The following is a 23,124-nucleotide window of genomic DNA, read 5'->3' as shown; positions in this document are numbered from 1 at the left end:
AGCTGTGCACGTCGAAGCATTTCTGGCCAAAGAAATAACTTAAACTTTATTCCTTAAACCTGATTAGCGGGTATACACTGTTTTTAGAGACTCTTTTCCCCGCTAGTTTCTCAACATGCCATCTATCCTTGTTTCCAAGGGCGTGCTCACTCTGTTCCTCGGTAATTGTCTGTTCCCTGCCAAGACTTAGTGCTGGGAGTGAGGAGTCGCTCAGGGCAGCAGTAGGCATGAGAAGCGTTGACTTACCACTAAATGTAGGAGTAGACAGCGTGCTCAGATAGGAGGGGCTCCATGCTGCTCAGAACCCAGTGGACCTCCGGTAACTGCTTGTGGAGCTGAGAACGCCACCCCGACCCAAGGCACAGCTGTCACTTAACCACTGCTCCAAGCCCAGTAACCGGGAAGCAGACGCAGGTTAACTACCCCCTCCCCTCCCCACAGCTGTGGGCTTATAAACCTCTGGACCATAGCAGAGGGTTTGGCTTTGTTTCCAAATGTTCAGCGTGCCCTTCTCGGAGTGTCATGTTAGTTTTGAACCTGCAGCGGCGTTGTGTCCGGAAAGGAGTAGTGCTGAGCTGGGGCTGAGAATGCCGGGGCAGAAGCGCCAGGGAAGTCTGTGAAGCACCACGCCAAACGAAACTCTCCAGGATTCTTTCCTCGGGGGGCTGTTCCGAGAGCCACCCACACGCTGCGATGTTTGTGTCGCCTCTCTCCCGTCCTCCTCCCCATCTCCCGCCCTTTTCAGAACTGATGGATGTTAGGAAGGATAGGAAGGTGATGGCGGCTGATAATTCACACAAGAGATTTCATGAACATGGTTCTTTTTAAACGCCCGTTCCTAGATTTTGTCGTTCATCAGACGTTGCCCTACCAGTCGGTTTCGGTGGACACGTTCAACTCCAAGAACGACGTGTACGTGGCCATCGCCCAGCCCAGCATGGAGAACTGCATGGTGCTCGAGTGGGACCACATCGAAATGAACTTCCGGAGCTACGACAACATCACAGGTGTGTTGTGGCTTTGACCAGAGGTACTGACGTCGCTTCAGCATTGCTGAGCGCCTGTGAGAGGGAGCACTCTCTGCCGCGGGTGGAGGGCCGCGTTCTCTAACTCCATCAGGGTTGGAAACGCGCCCTAGCCCACCCTCAAGGCCTCCCCCATGTTTTTCTTGGAATGATCGTTTATTAGTGAGAGCCGACAGCTCGGGTGATCCTGCTGTTTATTGTTGGTGAGCCTTTTGGAAAGGGAGAGGATGATGGTGTCATGCGGTGGGAGCATTTTCTAGGAGCGGTGAGAAGTCACCCTCCTGGGCTGCTCAGCCCTGTCCTAAGACCACACCAGATTTGTAACCGCTAAGTAATGCTTTGGCTCTTGTTAAGCTGATTGTTACACACACACACACACACACACACACACTGTAGCGTGTTCCTAGTGCCCCCTTGCCAGGTCCTAGTGATCACTGCTTTCTTTCAATAAGTACATACAAAATAAGAACAAATAGACCCTTAAATTCAGGCATTTGGAGTAGGATTTAGTTAACGCTGCATCGTGGGATCTCGATGCCTGAGTGCTACTAAAAATGGACTGTCTACTTGCTGCTTAGATAAGTGGATAAAATCAAAATAATCTTTCAAAGACGTCTCCTTTATCAAAGTGCAATCTGATAATGATACTAGCTTTGTAAACTGCCACAGAAGTCTAATTACCACCCTGGAAGAGGGTTTCCTTTAGAGTTTCCTGATGTGACGTCAGAGCAGCGTTTTACTGTTGCAGCGAGAGGCACATCCAGGCAGAATCTCCTAGGAGCGTCCCAGGCACAAAGTGGCGTGCGGCAGGTGCAGGGGCAGAGGGAGGCAGGGCAAGTGTCACCGCGCCCCTCGGGGGGAAGAGCTGCTAATGGGCCTAATCTCACAGTGCGAGCTGCGCGTCCAGATGCTCCAAAGATGCCGTTTCAGGTGAGCCAGCTGCCCTCGGCCCATCTGGCCTCCCGGTGCTGAGCTCACCTGCCCGAGAGCAGCCCTCCCGGAAGTGCAGCCTCAGCACGGAGCAGAGCAGGGGACCCTGCGGGGAAGCAGAGAAAAAGGGAGATGCGAGAGGGTCTCCACGTGCAAGTGTCTTTTTGGTTTTTTTTTTTTTTGCTTCTCTCTTTTTCCTGACTTAGAAGGCAGGGGAGGGACGGACGAGCTGCTCCCTCCCTGCCCAGGCCAGGAGGTGCGAGCAGAGTGGCGCGTGGCCCTTGTGTGAGGAGTCCTGTGGGCCTGCGAGGTGCCAGGCCCTGGTTTATCCCGTTGGGAACTCACAGCAGCCCCTTGCGCACTGCCTGTGCGTCGCCTGCCCGTAGGCAGAGGGCAGAAGTGCTCCTCGTGCGAGAGGTGACTTACGTACTGTGGAGAGCTCAGGTTCTGAACATCGATGGGCACGGATTGTACTGCTGACCCTGCCGTGGACTAGGAAGTCCCCGGCCCTCTGGGGCTGGGTTTCCTCATCTGTAAAATGGGAGTAGATGTGCCTCGTGCAGATGCTGTGAGGAGTCGCAGAGTGCCGGGAACAGAGCAAGCCCTTCTTGACGCCCGCGTCCTTCTCACAACCTTGCAAGCAACAAGGTCAGGGCTCAGGTGTGTCCCCTCACCCCGTGTTTACTGGGGGCAGAGCCTGGGCTCTCTCGCAGCCACCCCTTGGCTCTCCCAGGTTGGCCCTGGTAGGACAGCACTGCCCTCCACCTGCCCTCTGCCATACTGTAGCTAGTGGCATCCCCAGATTCATTCATTCACTCATTCATTCATTCATTCACAAAGATTTCTTGAGGACTTGCTCTGAGCTGGGCACATTCTAGGTGCTGGGGACGTGACAGTCAGCAAACCAAATAAAAACCTCTGTCCTCACGGAGCTTACATTCTGGTGGGGGAGAGAGGGAGAATAACAAAGACAAGTGATCACAGTCTATAAAAGCACATGAGACAACAGCGTGTTAAGGAGGGGAAATGATTCGAGGAAGGAAGGTTTGGAGCCCTTGGCATGAGAGGATTGAAATTCTGGGGAGACTGTCCAGGAAAGGCCTCATCAGGGAGGTGCTACTTGCACAAGACCCGCGGGGCAGGAGGGCCTGGTCCCCGTGGAGAGCTGGAGGGAGGCACACCAGGCAGCAGGTGCGCAGGTGGAGAGGCGGGAGGGGTCTTCCCTGTTTGAGGAACATCTGGGGGCTAGTTTGGCACAAGCCACATGAGCCAGGGCAGCTGCAGTTGATGAGTCAGAAGTCAGGAGGGCTGATCGTGGGGGCCTTGCAGGGCCTGGGAAGGACTTGGGCTCTTACTCCGAGTGCTCTGCAAAGCCATGGAAGGTCCTGTGCAGAGGCCGATAGGGCTACAAGGAGGCAGCAGGGGCCTGGCACAGAGGGCTGGGTTGTGTCCAGCTACTGGGTGGAGAGTAGGCTTTGTGGTTGTGGGTGTGAGTAGAAAGGAGGGAACAGAGCCGCCAGCAAAGAGACTATTGCAAGAGTGCAGAATCCAGGCAAGCGATCATGGCCTGGACCCAGTGTGGGCTGCAGAGGTGGTGGGAAGGAAGTGGTCAGTGAGATCAGACTGCATGTGGCCAGGGCCAGAGCTGGCTGGACCTTGTTAGTCTCCAAGTCTGAATCCTCTGAGGTCTGGGCATGAAGCTCGCTTGGCTCCTCTTCTCGCAGCCAAGCCCAAGAAATGAGCTCCGGCAGTGCGGTAGTTAAACTTACAAGCTCCGACATCACACGGGGTTTTGATCATCCTGGCTCCAGCTTTTACTAGCTGGTGACCTTGGCCAAGTTGTTTCATTGCATGAGCCCCTTTCATCTATGAGATGGGGGTTTTAGGAATGTCCATTTCATCTGTGAAATGGGATCAGCATGGTATTGGACTCAGGGGAACATGGTAAGGATTTAATGGGGGAAACGTGTGTGTAACAGCACCGCGCCTGGCGGGCAGTCCCGCCTCACCAGTTGTTAGCTTTGTCACCTGGGGATGAAACAGAGTGCCCCCCCCTTCTTCCCCCACCAACCTTAACTTTTTGACTTCCATTAAAATCTCTCCATAACCCGCATAACAGTGAACACAGGGAGCAGACTGGCCTGGGGGAGGCAGGAGAAGGGGTGGCTACGGAAGGAAGGTGGGCCGCCCGGTGAAGGAGGAGCGTGGCTGTGTCTTGTAGCTGGCATTGAGCCCGGCATGAAGGAAAGCACATGTGGATAAGCAAGGGCACAGCCCTTGGAACCACTTGCCCTGGACAAGAACCAGGTAAACATGGACCGTTCTCCTCTCCTGGGGCCATACCTGCCTCATATGTCATCTTGTTTGGCCACGGGGCGATCCCAGAGTTGGCAAGAGTGGGGCAGGATTTTCTCAATCCATATACACCCTCCTTTGCAGCCCTGGTAACCGTGGTGCAAAAGCGGCAGCTCCAGCTGTCCCCAAAAGGGAGAGAGAGAAACCCATGGTCACGTTCGCCCTAAGGTTCACTCCTTCTCCCCGTTCTCTCTCCATCTCTTCTCAGCTCCCTATGTTTGGTTTATTTTGTTTGCATTTTGATTTCTGCATGCTAGGCATGTTCCAGTCTGTAATCTCTCCTCCTACATTCACACACACACACACACACACACACACACACACACACGCACACGCAGAGTGATCTCTCTGCTACCAACAACTCCATAGGCTAACAGTGTTTACCCAGAGAGGAGTGTTACAGAGCATCCCCAAGAAAGGAATTCCTTCTGTCTGATGTTGTCCTTTGGCTGCAGCGGGCAGACCTCTAGGAAGCCTCTGGGTGGCCCTGGCCTCTGTAGCCAGGCGGCTCAGGAAGGGGATGAGGAGTGTGTGCTCTCAGTACTGGCAGGGTGGATATCCGTGCAGCTTTTGAAGAGTATTTTGGCAGGTAAAACCCAAAAGCCTTGAAACTGTGCACATTTGCTCCAACAATTCTTATATTGGAGAACACTGGCAGATGGTATTAAAACATGTTATTTAACAACATTTTAAAGAAAGCTATGTTATTTAGCAATAAGGAAAAACAAGAAATAACTGCAATGTCCAACAGTAGGGGACTAGTTAAATAAAATATTACATCCGTGCTTGGAATAGTGTGTAGTATAAAAAAATCAAATGGTTAAAGATTCAATAACATGGGAAAATGTTAATACATAGGAGTCAAGTGAAAAAAAAGTAGGTTAGAAAAAGCACATGTATAGGATAAGCCCCAATTTTTTTTAAAAAAAGCATATTAGAATATGTATTAATATATAGAGTATGCATTAATAAAAATACATAGTATGTATTTTTAATACATACTTTAAAAATATGTCAAGATATTAAGCGTTAGTTTACATTTGTAGTATAAGTGATTTTTATTTTCTTTGGAGGAGGAATATAGATTAGAGCCTGACTGCCTGGATTTAAATCCCAGGCCCTACCACATACTAGCTGTGTGACTTTGTATAAATTACTTAACTTCTCTGTTCCTCAGTTTCACCCTTTGTAAAATGGGAATGATGATGGTAAGAATAGTACCTGCCTCACATGGATGTTATGAGGATTAAGTGTGTAAATACATGTACTTAGAATAGTGCCTTGTTATGACGCACACTTTATAACTTTTACCTACTATTATTTTCAAAATTTGCTTTGGTGAACATTTAACATTTGGTGAACATTTTTATGCTCAGGGGAAAAAACTGCAATAATTTGTTTTAAATAAAGGAAAGGGATCAAGTTCTTGCAAGAAGGCCAGAACAGTAAAGAGAAAAGTAGATGCTACTCTGGAAACCACCCACTATGTGGCCCCAAAGTTAAACATTAGGACAGAAGTTGGGTAATTATCCTCATAATTTACAAACTAAATTCACTTTGGTCCAAATTATCTAGAAAATTAAAAGAAAGAAAGAACTTGTAATCGAATGTTCTAGATTGAGGGTCAGTGGTCTTGCAGGTGGCCCCTTGCTTGCTGGTTGGTCTTCTGGAATTGGGAGGTTGGGCGGGGCCTGGGTGCAGGGTGGGAGAAGTGAGCCAGAGTAAAATGGTCCCCTGTCCCTGCAAAGTTCTGGTTTTGTGACACTTGAGCCAGATCATTCAGACGGTTGCTCTTTCTCTAGATATTTCTGCAGGGTCTGCTAAGGACAGGTACTAAGGGGCATGGTCTTTTGATTATCAAGACAGTTGATTGTCCAGTAATGGCAGCCACTGATCATCAGCCATCTGCACGCAGGTGCTCTGTGCTTAAAACACTTGCCATGAATGATCTCATTTAGTCTTTCTGGTCACCTGTAAGGTCAGTGCTGGTAGCATCATCAGTCTCCTTTTATGGGTGAGGAGCTTGAGCACAGAGAGCCGAGTTAACCGGCCCAGGGTCAGAAAGCTCACGTGGTGGGGGTTGGGTTTGAACCCCAGGCCACCTGGGCTAGGTCATAGGTTTACCACCACTCTGTTCTCCCTGCACTTGGCTTCCTTTGGCTCTGGAATCAGAAGAGTCCAAAGGTCTTCGAGAGTCCTCAACATTTTTTGCTCTTGCCTGTGAGACCTGACTCCTACCTTTTAAGCTTTCCCTACCCCTCAGGGGAAGAAGCCCATTTAATTGCCTCATTCTGACATTTAGAGTCAGGAAATCCTTTTTTTTTTTAAGGATATACACTGTTTTAAATCTATTTTTTAATTGTCAGATAAAGACTGTATATACTTACCGTATATAACATTGTTTTGAGATATGTATACATTGCGGAATATCGAAATGAGCTAATTAACATACTTTTTTTGAATAGCATGAAGACAGTTCATTTGGCTCATTTGGCGTGTGAGGGAACTTCCTGAATCGTGTGCCCGCCTTGGAGGACTCCAGAGGCCCTGATGACCTCACATACTCATTTCTATGGAAGCACATTTTACAAAGATTTTAAAAAATTTTTTAATTGTGGAAATATAATACATAACATAAAATGTACCATCTTATCCATTTTTAGTGTTCTGGTTGGTAGTGTTAGGGGCATTCGCACTGTTGTACACAGCGACCAACCTCCAAAACGCTTTGCATCTTGAAAAACTGAAACTCTGCACTTATTAAACACCAGCTCTTCATTGCCCTCTCCCCCGGCCCCTGACAACCGTCCTTTTACTTTCTGCCTCTATGTCTCTGACTACTCTAGGTACCTCATGTAGGTGGAGTCCTATAGTATTTGTCTTTTTGTGACTGGCACATTCCACTTAGCATGGTGTCCTTAAGGTCCACCCATGTTGTAGCATATGTCAGAGTTTCCTTCCTTTCTAGAGCTGAATAATATTCCGGTGTATATTTATGTGCCACGCTATCTACTCATCCACTGTTGCAGCTTGGGCTGCTCCGCCTTTTGGCCGTCGTGGGTAACGAGGCCGTGCGAGTGGGTGTCTTAGTCGGTTCCGGCTGCTGAGATGAATGCTGCGGCCGAGGCGGCTTATAAACGACAGAAATCTACTTCTCATGGTTTGATTGGAGGCCGGGAAGGACTGCTGTGTGGTGAGGGCCCACTTCGCAGCTAACCACCTTTTTGCTGTGTCCTCATGTGGTGGGAGGGCAGAGGGAGCTTTCTGGGGTCTCCTTATAAGGGCACTCATCCGGTTCCTCCGTGACATAATCTCCTCCCAAGGGCCTCGCCTCCGAACGCTGTCACACAGGAGATCAGGTTTCAGTGTATTAATGTGGGGGCTACAGACATTCAGTCCATAGCATCGGGTACATGGATACCTCTTCGAGTCCCTGTTTTCAGTTCTTTTGTGTATATACCAGGAGGTGGAATTGCTGGTTCCTATGGCAATTCCACGCTTAATTTTCCAAGGAGCCACCATACTGTTTCCCGCAGTGGCTGCACCATTTCACATTCCCGGCCAGCCGTGCCCGAGGGTGCCGACTCCACTCTCAAGGTGCGTTTTTAACTGTAGCTGCGCTAATCCCTCTTTTTTGTTTTGGAGCCCAGGTCAGTCCATCGTGGGCTGTAAGGCCATCCTCATCGACAGCCAGGTCTTTGTGGTGGTGGCCCAGCTCTTCGGCGGCTCCCACATTTACAAATACGACGAGAACTGGACCAAGTTCGTCAAATTCCAGGACATAGAAGTCTCTCGCATTTCCAAGCCCAATGACATCGAGCTGTTCCAGATCGACGACGAGACGTTCTTCGTCATCGCCGACAGCTCTAAAGCGGGCCTGTCCACAGTTTATAAGTGGAACAGCAAAGGCTTCTACTCTTACCAGTCCCTGCACGAGTGGTTCAGGGACACGGATGCAGAGTTTGTGGATATAGACGGGAAATCGCATCTAATCCTGTCCAGCCGCTCCCAGGTGCCCATCATCCTCCAGTGGAACAAAAGCTCTAAGAAGTTCGTCCCCCACGGCGACATCCCCAACATGGAGGACGTGCTGGCCGTGAAGAGCTTCCGGATGCAGAACGCCCTCTACCTCTCCCTCACCCGCTTCATCGGGGACTCCAGGGTCATGAAGTGGAACGGTAAGCAGTTCGTGGAGATCCAGGCCCTTCCGTCCCGGGGCGCCATGACCCTGCAGCCCTTTTCTTTTAAAGATAATCACTACCTGGCCCTGGGGAGCGACTACACGTTCTCCCAGATTTACCAGTGGGATAAAGAGAAGCAGCTGTTCAAAAAGTTCAAGGAGATTTACGTGCAGGCGCCCCGTTCCTTCACAGCCGTCTCCACCGACAGGAGAGATTTCTTTTTTGCGTCCAGTTTCAAAGGGAAGACAAAGATTTTTGAGCATATCATCGTTGACCTAAGTTTGTGAAGGTGTGGCGGGTGAGTTTAAAAGGCAGGCAGCATCAGCCCTCACAAGAGAGGACCAAGAAGGAAAATAAACGAATCAATAAAAGCCAGGCGCGGCGCTCTGAGGTTAAAAATGCACTGGGGAAATAGTTAGAAGTTTTCCAACTTTTAGAGCTCACATTTTAATCAGGGATTGCATTTATTGGCTAACTGCATGACATGCTCCTTCCACCATTTAAAAAGACATCCTAAAGCCTGTAATTTCTGAGAAAAGAGTATAGCATTTACTCTTACCATCTAGAAAAGTAATGTGCTTTTTCTTTTCCTCTTTTTTTTTTTTTTTCTTTTTAATGAGGAAGGAGAAAATTGGATAAGATGGGACGGCTCTTATAATGAAATAAAAAACCCAACCAAACAAACTATGGGCCCTTCTCATTCCACTTTAGCAGTCTTTTTGGTAAGAACGCTTAAAGCCAAAGTCAGCTGAAAAGATTTGCTGATGATTAGTTTAAAAATCTTATACCACTCAGCAGTGCTATTTTGAGCCATCCTAGTTTCCTGAAAGTAACGCCCAGCCCCGCAAATCCTCCTTAATAGCAGAACCTTGGCTATTTTGTTGGCCCGCATGGATGCTTGTCATGGGTATGCTAACAATTTAATGTTTTGACATTGCTTCCTCTGCCACAAAGAAAACACCCTGGTGACACATGTCTAGGCCCAGCATGGGGCGAGGGCTCAGCAGTGAGACAAAGGGAGTTTTCCCTCTTTCTTCTGGTTCAAAGCTGACCCTCGTGGTGGCTGGGGCAATAAGGCTTGTCTGATGCTCTTCAGGACTCATCTGCTTCTCCGAGCCCGTCCTTTGAGTTTGTGGGTAACCAGCAGACAGGCCAAAGACTGAATGGTGCTTTCTGTTCCATCCTGTAGAGGGATGAAACAGGTATTTCCATCTGATGAGCATTCGGTACAATTTTTGAAGTGAGATTGTATGGGGCCAAAGGGACTTTCTGTAGGTCTCCATGTGCTTTGAAACCTGTAGGTGGCTCTTTGATGTGTGCATGTCTTTGCCCTCTGGACAACTTAATATTTCAAGTGATTGAATACCAACTTCCCTACCTGCCCATCTGCCTACCTCCCTAATCACGTAACAGTCGTGTTTTGTTGAGTTGCTGCTATTTCTGCTGCTAGTGTAGCCGACTGCAGGTGCTGCAGACACCAGACCGCAACCCGGATACTCATGATAGTAACACTCCTTCTCCTCCCTGCACTTTAGCAAAGGAGCCCTCCTCCCCCCAGCGCCCCCACACCCACACGGGGCCACAAGTTGGCAGCGGGGTCATCCTGTACAGGCTGGGGACCTCGGGCTGATCAGTAGGGACCAGATACGGGGCCAGACAAGCTGAACCCCCAAACCAGGTGGGGACCAGGTGGCCTATTTCAAAATGGGCCTTTCCCACAGACAACAGGGGAGCTCACGGAGTCTAGTTGAGTGGAAGGTTCCTAGTGGATGTTCCGCCCAGGTGGCTGGTTCTCGTCAGAGCATAAGAAGTGAATGCTTTTAGGGGCAGCCGTGAAAGATTGACCCTACAACTTCACTTCTAGCCATGAAAGTGCCACAATCACACTGTGTACTGTATTATTATTTTCTAATGATTATTTGTCATGTCATGAGTAGGTAGATGTTTTGCCACAAATATGAATGTGTTGGTTGTTTCCGGATTTAAGCAATGCAGACTGAGGCAATAAATAGCACTCAGAGAAGGATGCACTGGTGTTTTGGGAACATTCCGGGAGTGCAGGCTGAGGCTTCCAGCCTAGGAAACCAGGGATTTTAATGAACTAACTCACCCACACATACTTGTGTTGTTGCTTGAAACTTCTCCTAAATACTGAGCAAACAGGAGAAAAGTGGTTTGTTTTCATTTTTAAAGCATAAATCACTCTTCTGCAGTCTTTCGCCTTCGTGGTGTATTTGAATGGACTACAAATGCCCAGATCCCCACATTGGAGGCGGAAACGACAAAACTCTGCTGTTCTTCTGGCTGTAAAGACGGGCAAGCTATCCTTTCACTAGCGTGGAACCCCTCAGACAAGCCCGGGCAGAAAAATGGATACTTGGCAGATAGTGTAGGAGACATTTAGACAATCCCAGCACTTTGCCAGGTCAGAGAGATGTTCCTGATTCCAGCTGCCTGCAGGGAAAGCAACTGGGCCGTCTTTTCACAGTGCTGTCGCTGCAGAGCTGAACCACGGTCCCAGCTGTACCTCTGAGAGTGAGTTAGGGACTGACCGCCCGCACTTACCACTCTGCTCACCGGTGCCTGGAATCTGGAAAACCAGGAAGCACAGGTGCTGGGCTTGGGAGGGGTGGATCTGTTGAGTCCAGATGGGGTTTTAGGGGGTGAAAGAAAGATCTAAGCAGATGATGGGTGGGGGTGAGAGGTGGATGATCCACTCAACTACAGTCAGGCCTCTCTCCCTCCTTCCCTCTCTCCCTTCCTTCTTTCCTTCCTTCCTTTGATTTTGTACAAGACTAGAGCCTGCAATCTACAGAGTGCCTGTGCTGTGGGAGGAGAAATTTGTTCTGGCCAACTTGCTAAAGGAGCGTAGATGTTCTTGGCACGAAGTAGTGGAAGTTTGCTCCATTAATCTTACTGCTTCAGCCCAAGAATCCCTGAAGTTTTAAACAATTTCTGCAAGAAGCTTTCTTCCAGTAATAACATAACACACAAAACCAACTAAACAACAGCAAATGCCCAAGGCCGAGAAACGTGGGGACCGTCCCCTGTGGAGATCAGCCTGAGGGGGCAGCTCTTGCTTCTTCCTCCCTCCCACATCTCATGGGCAGCACCTGCTCACCTTGTTTCTCCTTTATAGTCTCTTTGTCTAGGCTCCTGGCCCGCCCCTCCATACAGCCCTCCCCTAAAGGGAGAAAATGTCCCCAGGATTTGTCCCCTGGACTTGTCCCCTTGTCCATAGGGCTGGGAATAGGCCTCTTATCAAAACTCAGAAAACAAACCTTACATGTGAAGAGCACTGTGTTCTTGGGCACTGGCTAATAAGCCCACCTCGCATTTCAGCAGAGCTTTATATTTTTTCAGTGAACATTGGAGTCCATCTCATTTGTTAATAAATAGTTTTACAGTTGATTGGAGGACAGGTATTACTCTAATTTCAGGAAGAAGGAAATAGACACAAAATCTAAGTGGATTGCCTGCCCATGGTTATCCAGTAGGGAGTGAACTTTCCTTCTGATCAGCGGGCATTGTATTTTCTTTATGTGACACTCTGCTATACCCTCCCAGAGAAAGACTTTCATTTTTATCATGATTTTGAATATAGCAGCACCTTGAAATAAAATAAAAGTGCAACAAAGCACGCACAGCCAGAAGGAAAATCATGCTGAATAGACACCATTCGATCAACCGGTCCATTTAACAATCAACAAACATTATGGAACTGCCAGTACACATGAGGCCCCACTTTGGAAAGTCTTCCAGAAATTTCAGATAGTTTTCTGCTATTCTAGAGAGGATTTCTAGGTGGCGTGAATGTTTTTCTCCCTCCCCAGCCCCCACAGAGGTATGGGAGGGATGCTAAGGTCGAGATGCATCTGGTTCATGTCACAATGTCTAGAAGACAAACAAGAAGACTTCTGTGAAGGAAAAATTAAAAACCCAAATGCACGAGTGATGATGAATTGCTCCCGGCCGTCGTCAGCCTTTAGGGAGCACGCTGGAAATGGCACCGTTGCAGTTTTCTTCCCTGTGGAGTGAGAAGCTGTGTATTTTTAGGAAAGAAATCGGTGTGGGATGCCAGAGGTTTGGCCGCCAGGAGCATTCGTGATGGAAATTTCTCTGGCCTGGGGTATGATGAGAGAGGGATGGGGGATCTGCAGGAGGGGCGTCTCTTTGCATGCCACCGAAGGAAAAGATCTCTTTAACCGGCTTCCCGAGTCTTCTGCAGAGGTATCAGCCCCTCATTTGCAGCTGAGAAAGAAAGTTCTTTAATTAGGCAGTGGCCAAAGATTCTGTTCAACAGCTTCCTGGAGTGAAATACCATAATCTAGTTGCTGATGCAGCAAGAAAGATGGTCCAGATTTGGGGGGGGGGGAGGGCAAGGAAACAGAATGGGCAGAGAAGCAGGACAAATGGACCTGGAGGATACTCTTTGGGGAAAGTAGAAAATGAACCAGAAGAAAAGAAAGAGTGATACTGATTTCCTTTGCTTCCACCAGGCAAGCAGAAGGTAGAATGACCAGGCAAATGAACAGCATCCCAATTATTAGTGAAAAGAACCAAATGTAATGCTAGTTGAATAAGAATTACATTGTAAAGCTACTGAGACCTAACCAAGGCACTCTGATCCTTACTGTATTCCATTGTTTGTATCAAAATCTACTTTTTTTCTAGTAAGGAAACTATGCATTCTCTATCAATCCCTTTGATGATCAGGAATGTGTTAAGAATTGTGACAAAATAGGCCAGTATGCCATTGGGTACCATTTTTATGTATTTTAAATGCATAACTTAGGTAAAATAAGAATAGTTTATATGTATATGGAAACAAGTTTTGCCGTATGCAGACTTCAGTGGATGCATTTTAGGCTGTATGCATATTTAGCTCTTTTTGGTAAATAGAGTTAACAAATGATATGCCTCTTAATTCGATACATTCTGTAAGCCTATGAATAAAAAGTGCTTTTTGCCTCATGTAGCTTTGATCTCTGGTCTGCTTGGATGTAGATATGCCCACTTGAGTCATAGATTGGAAGGGACACCATGATGGGCAACTGAGGGGCAGTGGTATTTTGGGGCTCACTTCCTGCTTGAATGGAAGATGGGCACCACCAGGGGCTTTTACTGCTTCTACTTGCAAACTGAAAAGTCACTCAAAACTCACTGAAGAACTTCACAGTTACAACTCTGCCTCATCTGGGGAATTATAATCCTGATAGACTGACAAAGAACTAGGGATCTTTGGGTGTCTTCTGAGTCTGCCTGGTAAGAAGGAGGTGAGATTGTAAGACTTCACTGGCTGGTTGAACCATGAACTCCTGGAGGGCAGGACTTTTGACTTGTTCTCTGCATCTCTAACCTGGCTCACAGTAGGTGTGCAGTGTTTGCTGCGTGAGTCGTAGTCTAAGACTCATTTGGCTTAGTTGGACAAATGAAGGGTCAAAAACTCAAATTACATATACTTACTGTGTACCAAGTACTTTGATGTGCTGTGAGTCTTTAAAACATGTTCAAGAACAGAGTTCTTGCTTTCGTAAAACTTAAAATCTAGTTAAGAGGGAAAGCCATAGGTGCCTGAAGCTATGGTGAACAATACAAGGTCTAGGTAAAATTCTGCATTACAAAATAATGTGTGACTGTGCAATGAATGAAACAGCAGTGATAAACAGATGTCCCATCACCTTTGCCCTGTCCTACTGGTTTGCAGCAGGTCACATGTTCTGCTCTCAAGGGGATGGGATTATAGGAGAATAGGATTCAGGAGGCTCGGGGAGTCACCTTAAGGTGTGTCCATCGCAGGCACCAACCAAACAGAATGGATGCCCAGCTCATCAGAGTGGACACTGACCATAAGCAACCATTTACCTGGACCCAGTGCATTTCAGTGGAATGTGAGCTGTGAATACAGATAATAACTTCATGGGAGAAGAGATTATTTCAGGCCAGGGGAAGTTCCCTTTTGACCAGTATAGAGAGGAGAAGGACTTTGTTTCTTTTCATTGTTATTTTACCATTAAATCACTGTTATGTGTTTGTGGAGAAGTACAGAAGAGAACAAAGTTTTTTTTCAAACCTGCAAGTCAGAAACTCATTAAAGGCCGGGCGCTGTGGCTCACGCCTGTAATCCTAGCTCTTGGGAGGCCGAGGCGGGCGGATTGCTCGAGGTCAGGAGTTCAAAACCAGCCTGAGCAAGAGCGAGACCCCGTCTCTACTATAAATAGAAAGAAATTAATTGGCCAACTGATATATATATAAAAAATTAGCCGGGCATGGTGGCGCATGCCTGTAGTCCCGGGAGGCTGAGGCAGAAGGATCGCTGGAGCCCAGGAGTTTGAGGTTGCTGTGAGCTAGGCTGACGCCATGGCACTCACTCTAGCCTGGGCAACAAAGCGAGACTCTGTCTCAAAAAAAAAAAAAAAAAAAAAAAAAAAAAAAAGAAACTCATTAAAGCAGAGACTAATCCTAATATCTCAGTGCATTTCATCTTGGAACTAACATGCTCTGTGTAAATTGCCCAGTCTTGACCACATACCCATTAGCAAGGCAAGTACATTTATTTTCTCTGTTTCTCAGAAATTGAGGACTGAGAAGAATTGGAGGCATAAGTAATGTGTCACCTTCATTGATCACCTGTCCTTGCAATTGGCTCCTGTACTTGCATCCTAGGCAGGACAACCCTTTACTAACCAGGGTATAATTGGCACAAATGATTTTTTCCAACAAATTGGTAGCAGAGCTGAGACCGAAAGCCTTGGACAAACCCTGCTTCCTGGCCTGTGCTCCAGACAGTGCCTTGCTGACTGTGACTTGCTCTTCCTGCTCCTGCCTTCGGCCAGACAGCAAACCAAGGCAACACAGGGAGACAGGCTGACAGCCATGGAAATGCTACCCCTAAATCCTTAGCACTTGCTGAAATATGTGCAGAGGTTCCAAAACGCATGCTCCTGCACACATCTCCCAGTGTCTACGCCAGCGAGTCTGCAAAAACCAAGAGAGAAAGTAGAGCTAAGTTCTCTTTATCGTCCATAAAATAGTTTTTAGGGGCAAAGAGAAACAAGTCGGGTTCTCTGTGCCCTACCTCATACCATCCATCACCCCCAGAAGTGACGCAGAGCTCTGATCAGCACCCCCGATTGTAGTCCTGAAAGATTCCAGGTCGTGTCACCAGCCCAGCAGTTCTGCCATCTCCCTGTTTGCTTTCAAGGGAGTGTGGGCTGCGGACTGTGGGAAAGGAGGGCGGGGCCTCAGGAGGAAGCAGCACTCTTGAGGCTAAGGCTGGGCCAGGCTTGACCCTGCTCCACCTGCCATGATTTACTCCTAGTTTCTTGCCTTTGTTTCTCTTAATCCAGCTAAGAGTTCTAGACACATCGTCACCCCCAAATATTTTTATTTCAGGTTCACATCATTTTCCTGTCCCTTTGGATCACAGCATTTTGGCTCACAAATCACGTGAAAATTCAAACTATCTTTTTCACTTGAGTCTATTCTGCTAATCTTGAGGAGCCACTATGTGAACATGCTGTGCTGGTACTGAGGATACAAAAGTCTTAAGAAAGATACAAAAGCATTTAAGAAGCTTCAAAAAATGGTGCTTTCTTGCCATTTTACATGGGGTGGAAATTCTCAGAGAATGTGAATGTAACCTGAATAAATAATCTGGTCCACGTGATCCAGTCTCAGCCCAGTGCAGCACTTACTGAAACGGCCCCCAAACCAAGCAGTCATACAACTGATTCTGGCCTGTGCCGTGTCCCTGCAAAAGCGCAAAGTCTGTTCACAACTGTCCACACCGCTGCTTCTGAAACCCGGTCCCCCCAAGCCTCGTGATTTCCTGCCACCCACAACCAGCAGCCACCCCCAGTGCTCGCCCTACACTCTTTGATAAAACTCCCCCTTCTGTGACCACTCCACTGTCCAGCCCTCTTTCCCCATTTCTTTGCATCAGTTTCCTGGGCAGAGGGGAAGAAGCTCCAGATTTTCAAACATGAATATATTTTATTCTTTCTATTGTAAATTCAGTAGATGTTAACATTCTTCTGCCTCGCTCCTATCTTTCTGCACCATGTTACCTGTGGTGGTGTTAAAATATGCTTGCAAATTCTTTGATGCTCCTGCCTTCAGGAAGCGGAGCCTGATTCCCTGCCCTGGAGTGTGAGCTGTACTTAGCGACTTGCTTCCAAGGGGTAGAACCTGGCAAAAGTGTCGGTGTGTGATTCCCAGAATAGGTCTTGGCTTGCTTGCTCGGAGGCCGGCCGCCATGATGCGAAGACACTCAAGACACTCATGCAGGCCGGGCGCGGTGGCTCACGCCTGTAATCCTAGCACTCTGGGAGGCCGAGGCAGGCGGATTGCTCAAGGTCAGGAGTTCAAAACCAGCCTGAGCGAGACCCCGTCTCTACTAAAAATAGAAAAAAATTAATTGGACAACTAAAAATATATATACAAAAAATTAGCCAGGCATGGTGGCGCATGCCTGTAGTCCCAGCTACTCGGGAGGCTGAGACAGGAGGATCGCCTGAGCCCAGGAGTTTGAGGTTGCTGTGAGCTAGGCTGACGCCACGGCACTCACTCTAGCCTGGGCGACAAAGTGAGACTCTGTCTCAAAAAAAAAAAAAAAAAAAAAAAGACACTCACGCAGCCTGAGAGGCCACATGGGAGGAACTGAGCCTCCTGCCAACAACCAGCACCACGAGAGTGAACCGTCACTCTGTCCACCGTGGCTCTGTCAACCCCAGTCAAGCCTTCAGGTGATCCCAGATCTGGCCAACATCGTGAGTACAGCCTCCTGAGAAACCTGTGCTGCTATTAAGCTACTCTTGGACTCCCGATCCATAGGAACCATGCGAGACAATACGCGTTTACTGTTCACGTTGAGGAAGTTTGGAGTCATTTGTTACGCAGTAATGCATTGCTAATACATCACCATTTCCATTGGCTTATAGGAATGAAGTTGCTGCCAATGCCTCCATTAATTTGAGAAAGTTTAAGAACCAACACGTACATATACCACACCACACCATGCCACACACACGCTCCCAGGTTGCTTAATGGAGACATGCCGTTTCCACACATAATTTGTGCCCGGGTGAGTAAAACAGCTGTATTAAAGTCAAAAGAGGGAAGTGATCGATTTAACTAAAAAATCAGGTGAGATTTCTCAAAAGCATTTCAAGCAGAGTCTAGACTGAGGCTGACTGCCAAAGAGAATGCAATCACCTTAATTTCCTTAACCACTGCTGAGATTTCTTTGTGACAAATAAGGTCTTCCAGCCTGTGTTTTGTGGGTTGTGGCCGACTCTGAGGAAGATGAAGATACCCTGAGGACCACCTATGACATCTCAGAGTCATCTGTCACCTCCTGGGGTTTGATGTAGCCCTGTCACAAGCCCTGGTTCTCTGTCTGAATATTGCAACCCTTGAGACACAGGGAAACTGCCAGAATAGCACCTTCATTACCGATGGAGGCACAAAGAGGTTGAGAGATTCCCCGGTCACACAGTTAAAGTGAGGCAAAGCTTGCAGACTGCGACTTACCTGCAGGCAAGTGGGGTTCCTAATGCTGACCCCCAAAGCAGGCATTTTGGCAAAACTGGTGACAGATTTGCAGTACAGAGGAGCGGAGGAAACGTCTGCGCTTGACAGGCAGGCCGGAAGGAGAGGGCCAGATTGGCTTTAGCGGGCCCAGTTTCTTGGTCCCAGCTCGCCAATCCTATCAGGACATCCCACCAAGGAGAGGCTTGCAGACTGGTGCAGGAGTGTTCTGCTCCTGGGGCTCCCTCCACGTGGAAGGAAACATCAGGAGCACAAACAAGCCTTTTCCCTCTAACGTCAGCTACTCAGAACAAGGCAGTGCTTCTTTGTCCTCGAGCGGATCTGGGGAGCTCGGGCTTCCTGTTTCCTAATTCTATTTGCAAGTTATTCACAGAGCCCAGGAAAAAATATTTTTAACCACTTGGAAGAAACGTTTTTGGTATGAAACAGAGGAGTCAAGGGAAATTTGGCAGCACCGGGAGAGGATCTCTCTGCAGTGCAGGTGACGAGAAGGGCTGATGCGGCTCAGTAAAGCTCTGTTCTCTCAGACATTCCCTTTCTGCCTCTTTATTTGCTATTTTATCAGCTTTTCACATTGAATAGCACCAACTATCGCAAAATATAATGTCATTCCTGGGTCCTGGAAGAGGAAGCAGGTCAGCCTTACATTTCTTTCAGTAACATCAAAAGTCAGGAGAATTTTCTGGTATTTCATATTTTCAGCAAAGTGGAGTATCTGCTCTACTTACTATAAATGCCACTCCACACCCCCATTTCCATCTGCATTTACGTTCCACACATGCTGCTGAAGTAGCTTTTCCCCTTATGTTTACTTCCAACACATTTGCATTTTCTGTGGCAATAAATAACCCAGTAAAACCCTCCAATGGCATAGGCTGTAGCCCTGGCTCTGTCCAAGCATGGAATCGTAGAGGGTGATTTATAGTCATGACGGCCTACAGGAAGGGAAAAGTGGGCATTTGTAAAGGAAAAGTAGGTGAGTTCAAACAAACGCTCGCTGAGCTGTTAGCAAGTTAAAGACATGAAATTGACGTTCAGTTTTCTATAACCATTAAAGCAGACAGTGGGATGGGAGGCCATGGCAGGAGGAGGCTGTCATTTCAGAGGCTGTGCCTGTGTGGGTCACCGCTGTTTCTCCAGCACGCCTAGCCCAAAAGGGCTCCTCAATTAATATTTGCTGAAAGGATGCAGACTGAATGCATGACTGGTATTTGTTGGGTGCCAGTCACTAGGCAAAGAGTGTTACGTGCCTTAACTCGTGTATTCTTATGACTATTCTGTGATGCAGGCACTCTCATATCCCCATTTTACAGATGAGCAAATGGAGGCACCCAAAGATGTTGAGCGCTTCCTCGGATCACATGGCAAAAGAGTGGCAAAGCTAGGAAAGCACTGCCAGGACTGCTTAGGTAATTAGCTCAGGTTTGCACAGCCAGTAAGACCTGGAACGCAAAGGAGTTCACTTCCAGAAAAGGGTTGCCAGATAAAATGCAGGGTGCCCAGTTAAATTTGAATTTCAGATAAACAACAAATTTTATTTTAGTTAAGGATGTCCCAAATATTGCATGGGACATACTAATGCTAAAAAATGATTTTGTTTTTGTTTTTCTGAATTAAAATTTAATAGACCATCCTGTAAATACTAAATCTGGGAACCCTCATCCAGAACCCGCACGTTTAACCACTGCACTGCGCTGTCTTCAAGGTGCTCAGACGGCAGCCAGGAAGAGCGACCCCATGGTCATCTTAGTTTGTATATTTACGTAGTTTATACAACCAATCCTCATAACCAATGGACAGGGTCAATATTATTATCTCCTTTTATAGATGAAGAAGCTGAGACCCAAATAGCTTATGTGTCTTGCCCAAGGTGACACGGAAAATAATTATCATTTCTAACCTACATTTGGCCAGTGCCAGATGCTATACCAAAGGCTCTATACCTGCTATCTCAGTCCTCACAAATTCTGTGAGGCAGGCCCAATCATTGTCCTCATTTTACAGATGAATCAACAGAGGCACAGAGAGGTTAAGGAACTTGTCTGGAGTCACACAGCCAGCGGATAGAGGAGCTTGGATTTGAATCCAAGAAACTCTGGCACCGGAGTGTGTACTTTTATCCACTGTGCTATGCTCCCTTTTCAATCCTCAAATGCACAAAAAGCTACAGCTTTGTAGGTGCCAAGTCCTGATCCTGATGTAGTAGACTCCAAAGTCCATGCACTTTCTGTATCCATTCCAAGGAAAGAATGTGCATGCGGTAGTGGGTGCAGGGGCTGTTTTGCTGCATGGGTGATGTGAGAAGCCGCACAGGTAGTCCCTGGCCAACGGCCCCCTAAGGCTGCCTTTTCTGCACTTACTTCACCCACTTACCCACCTGACGTGGGCCCCTCTCCTGTGCCACTAGCCAGCTGCCCTCTCTAGTGTCCAGGACCAGGAGGACCAGGCATGAGTCTGGAATCATGGCTCACGAGGGCCTGAAATCCTTTGGAGCCTTTCTTCCTACGCCCTCGAATTCCAGATAGGAAGCCGAGGTCCAGAGGTGACAAGTCTGGCCTAAGGGTGGTGACCTGGCATTTTCCTGCTTGTGCTTTGCCTTTCCAGTGAGGGGTTATGAACAGGGCGCCACCTGGGAATTGCAGCTTTAACCCTCTCGGTTCCAAGTAGTCAAGGCTGTGAAAGCCCATGACCTTGTGATTTACAGAATCACAGCTAGGGGACCTGTGAGGCCGCGGCCTGGGAGGGGCTGGGCCAGCCTGTGCCGACACCTCTGTCTCAACTTGGCACTCTTGTTCTCTGCACGGTGGGAACCGCGCGCACCTGTATGAAGGTAACGCAGAGGTTTAGTTTATGGCAGATCTGTGTTAACTGCTGCATGTGTACTTTCTTGAGTTTTTGCATTTTATTGGAGAAATTCCCTTCATCCCTCCCTCCCTTCCTTTTCCAAATATTTGTTAAGGGCCTGCTGTGAGTCGCACACTATGCCAAGCACTGGATATTTGGTGTTTAACAAAAAAGACACAAGTTCCTGCTCGTGTGGAGCTATTTACTGTGAAACACAGGAATTACATGGTTCCCTGAGGCCTTTGGTCATATCTCAAAGGTGACTGGCCTGCACAGTGACTCATAGTTTTTGGGGGAATCAATTTTGATAAGCTGAACCTTCTCAGCAAGAAAATAATAAAATAAAATAAAATAAAATAAAATAAAATAAAATAAAAACACACTTGCATTGAAAAATACGTCCAAAATCTGACCACGGCCACCCTCATCGAAGTCACTGTGTTCTCTTGCCTTGCTTACTGCAGTGGCCGCCTTACTGGGCCCCTGCTGCCTCCCTGCCTCCCCATCTGTCCTGCACTTGGTGGCTGCGGGGACTCTGTTAGGCTGTAAGTCAGAGCAGGTGGCTCGGGGGAAAGTCAGGGCTTCCCATCATTCGCAGAGCAAAAGCCAAATTTCTACAATGGCCTAAAAGAACCTAAACTACTCTCTCTCTCTGTTTGTTTCTATTTCTCTCTCTCTCTCTCTCTCTCTCTCTCTCTCTCTCTCTCTCTCTCTCACACACACACACACACACACATACACTTTCTAACCTCATCTCCTGATTCCAGCCTTGCTCTCGCTGTTCCCTGAATGCTCCCTAGGCATGGAAGAGCAAAAGAGAGAAAGACCCTGGATCCTGAATGGCACGTGCAGCAGACATGCCCTAGCAGCCCAGACCACTCCCTTCTAGACTGTGAACAGGGGACAGAAATAAACTCCTGCTTTATTTAAGACACTATATTCTGGGATGTCTTTGTCACTGTGCAGCCTGTACTCGACCCAGGGGTCACCATACTACGGCTCTTGGGCCTCGCCTGGCTGGCTCTCTGTCTGCTTTGTGAATGAAGCGTTGCTGGATGTCGGGCACGCTCATCCTTTTATGCACCGTCTGCGGCTGCTGCCGTGCCTGAATGCAGTGCTGAGGAGGGGCCACAGAGAGCCCATGGCCTTCGAAGCCTAAAATATTTACTCGCTAGCCTTTCATAGAAAATGTTTGCTGGCCTCTGCTCTAAAGGATACACACCCATTATTATCGTTTCTCACATGGAGAAAATGAAGCCCTTAAGGGTTAACGAAGTTGTTCAGAGTCAAACAGCAAGAGAGTCGCTCAGCTGGACGCAAACCCAGAGCCGACTCCCTGGTGCAGACCGCAGAGCGCCTTGGACAGGCCAAGCTAGCAACTGAAGCCAAGTCAGGCATTTACTCTCGCTCCACTCAAACATGCAGAAATCCTCACCTTTTCATATTTCCGCACTCTTCTCCTTCAGGAGAACTTTCCAGGATCCCTGTGGCAGTGGGAGTGGGAAAGGGAAGGGTCCTCACACACATATAGACTCTTCTGGATACTCCTTGTCTTCTGCCCTGCCCTAGCTTGGGGGTCTCTGACCTTGGGACCACTGAGTCTGGTTGATTCTTGCTCAGTTTCCTCATCTGAAAAATGGGGATCATGATAATACCTACCTCACAAAACGAATTCAAAGATTAAAATATGAGCCAATAAATGGAAGGCACGTAGAAAAGCCTCACGCTTAGGAAGCAAGGGATACCTGTTGGTATGTTGTTGTTGGCCAGCACCCATCACTGGATCTTGGCCATTTTGTCAGTGGCCTCTCTGTCCCCTGGCAGGCCACTCTGCCAGCCACCTCAGCATCTCCATGTCTCTCACCAAGGCGCGTAAGCAAGGTTCCTTGTGTCCAGTGCTAAGTGCTAAGTCTGCCGTAGTTGTTGCCCCCATGTTGTATCATGTTGAAACAGGCCACTTGGTGGCTTCTCCGAGACACCTGGAGCTTCTGCTGGGGACTCATGGGGAAGGTGTCCTGGCTCTGCAGAGTTCTTGGCCCTTGCCTGAACATCTGGATGGAGAACCTCAGCGGGTCCCTCTCTGCTTCTCCTACCTCTCTCCTCTGCCTCCCACAATCTCCTGGCTTAGAAGGAATATTCTTGCCTTTTCCTCTGCATACCCATGGCTTCTTTCCCCTCTGTCTTGTGGTAAAACTCTATGACCTAGTCAGCCAAGCTCTAACGTAGTCATGAAACTA

At 48.0% G+C, this 23,124-nt stretch overlaps 1 protein-coding gene across 1 annotated transcript in view; it reads left to right on the top strand.

Moving 5' to 3' along the window:
* Positions 1-10,406, top strand: part of LGI2 (leucine rich repeat LGI family member 2) — a 28,189-nt gene extending 17,783 nt beyond the window's left edge. The window contains exons 7-8 of the mRNA XM_012737469.3: positions 843-1,007; positions 7,961-10,406. Of these exons, the coding sequence (XP_012592923.1) occupies positions 843-1,007; positions 7,961-8,778 (983 nt within the window). The 3' untranslated portion in view covers positions 8,779-10,406. The remainder of the gene's footprint in view (positions 1-842; positions 1,008-7,960) is intronic.
* Positions 10,407-23,124: the final 12,718 nt, after the last annotated feature.

The sequence above is a fragment of the Microcebus murinus genome, chromosome 3 (genome assembly GCF_040939455.1).
Source record: "Microcebus murinus isolate Inina chromosome 3, M.murinus_Inina_mat1.0, whole genome shotgun sequence".
Classification (NCBI taxonomy): Eukaryota; Metazoa; Chordata; class Mammalia; order Primates; family Cheirogaleidae; genus Microcebus; species Microcebus murinus.
This window is presented reverse-complemented; position numbering and strand designations above follow the sequence as displayed.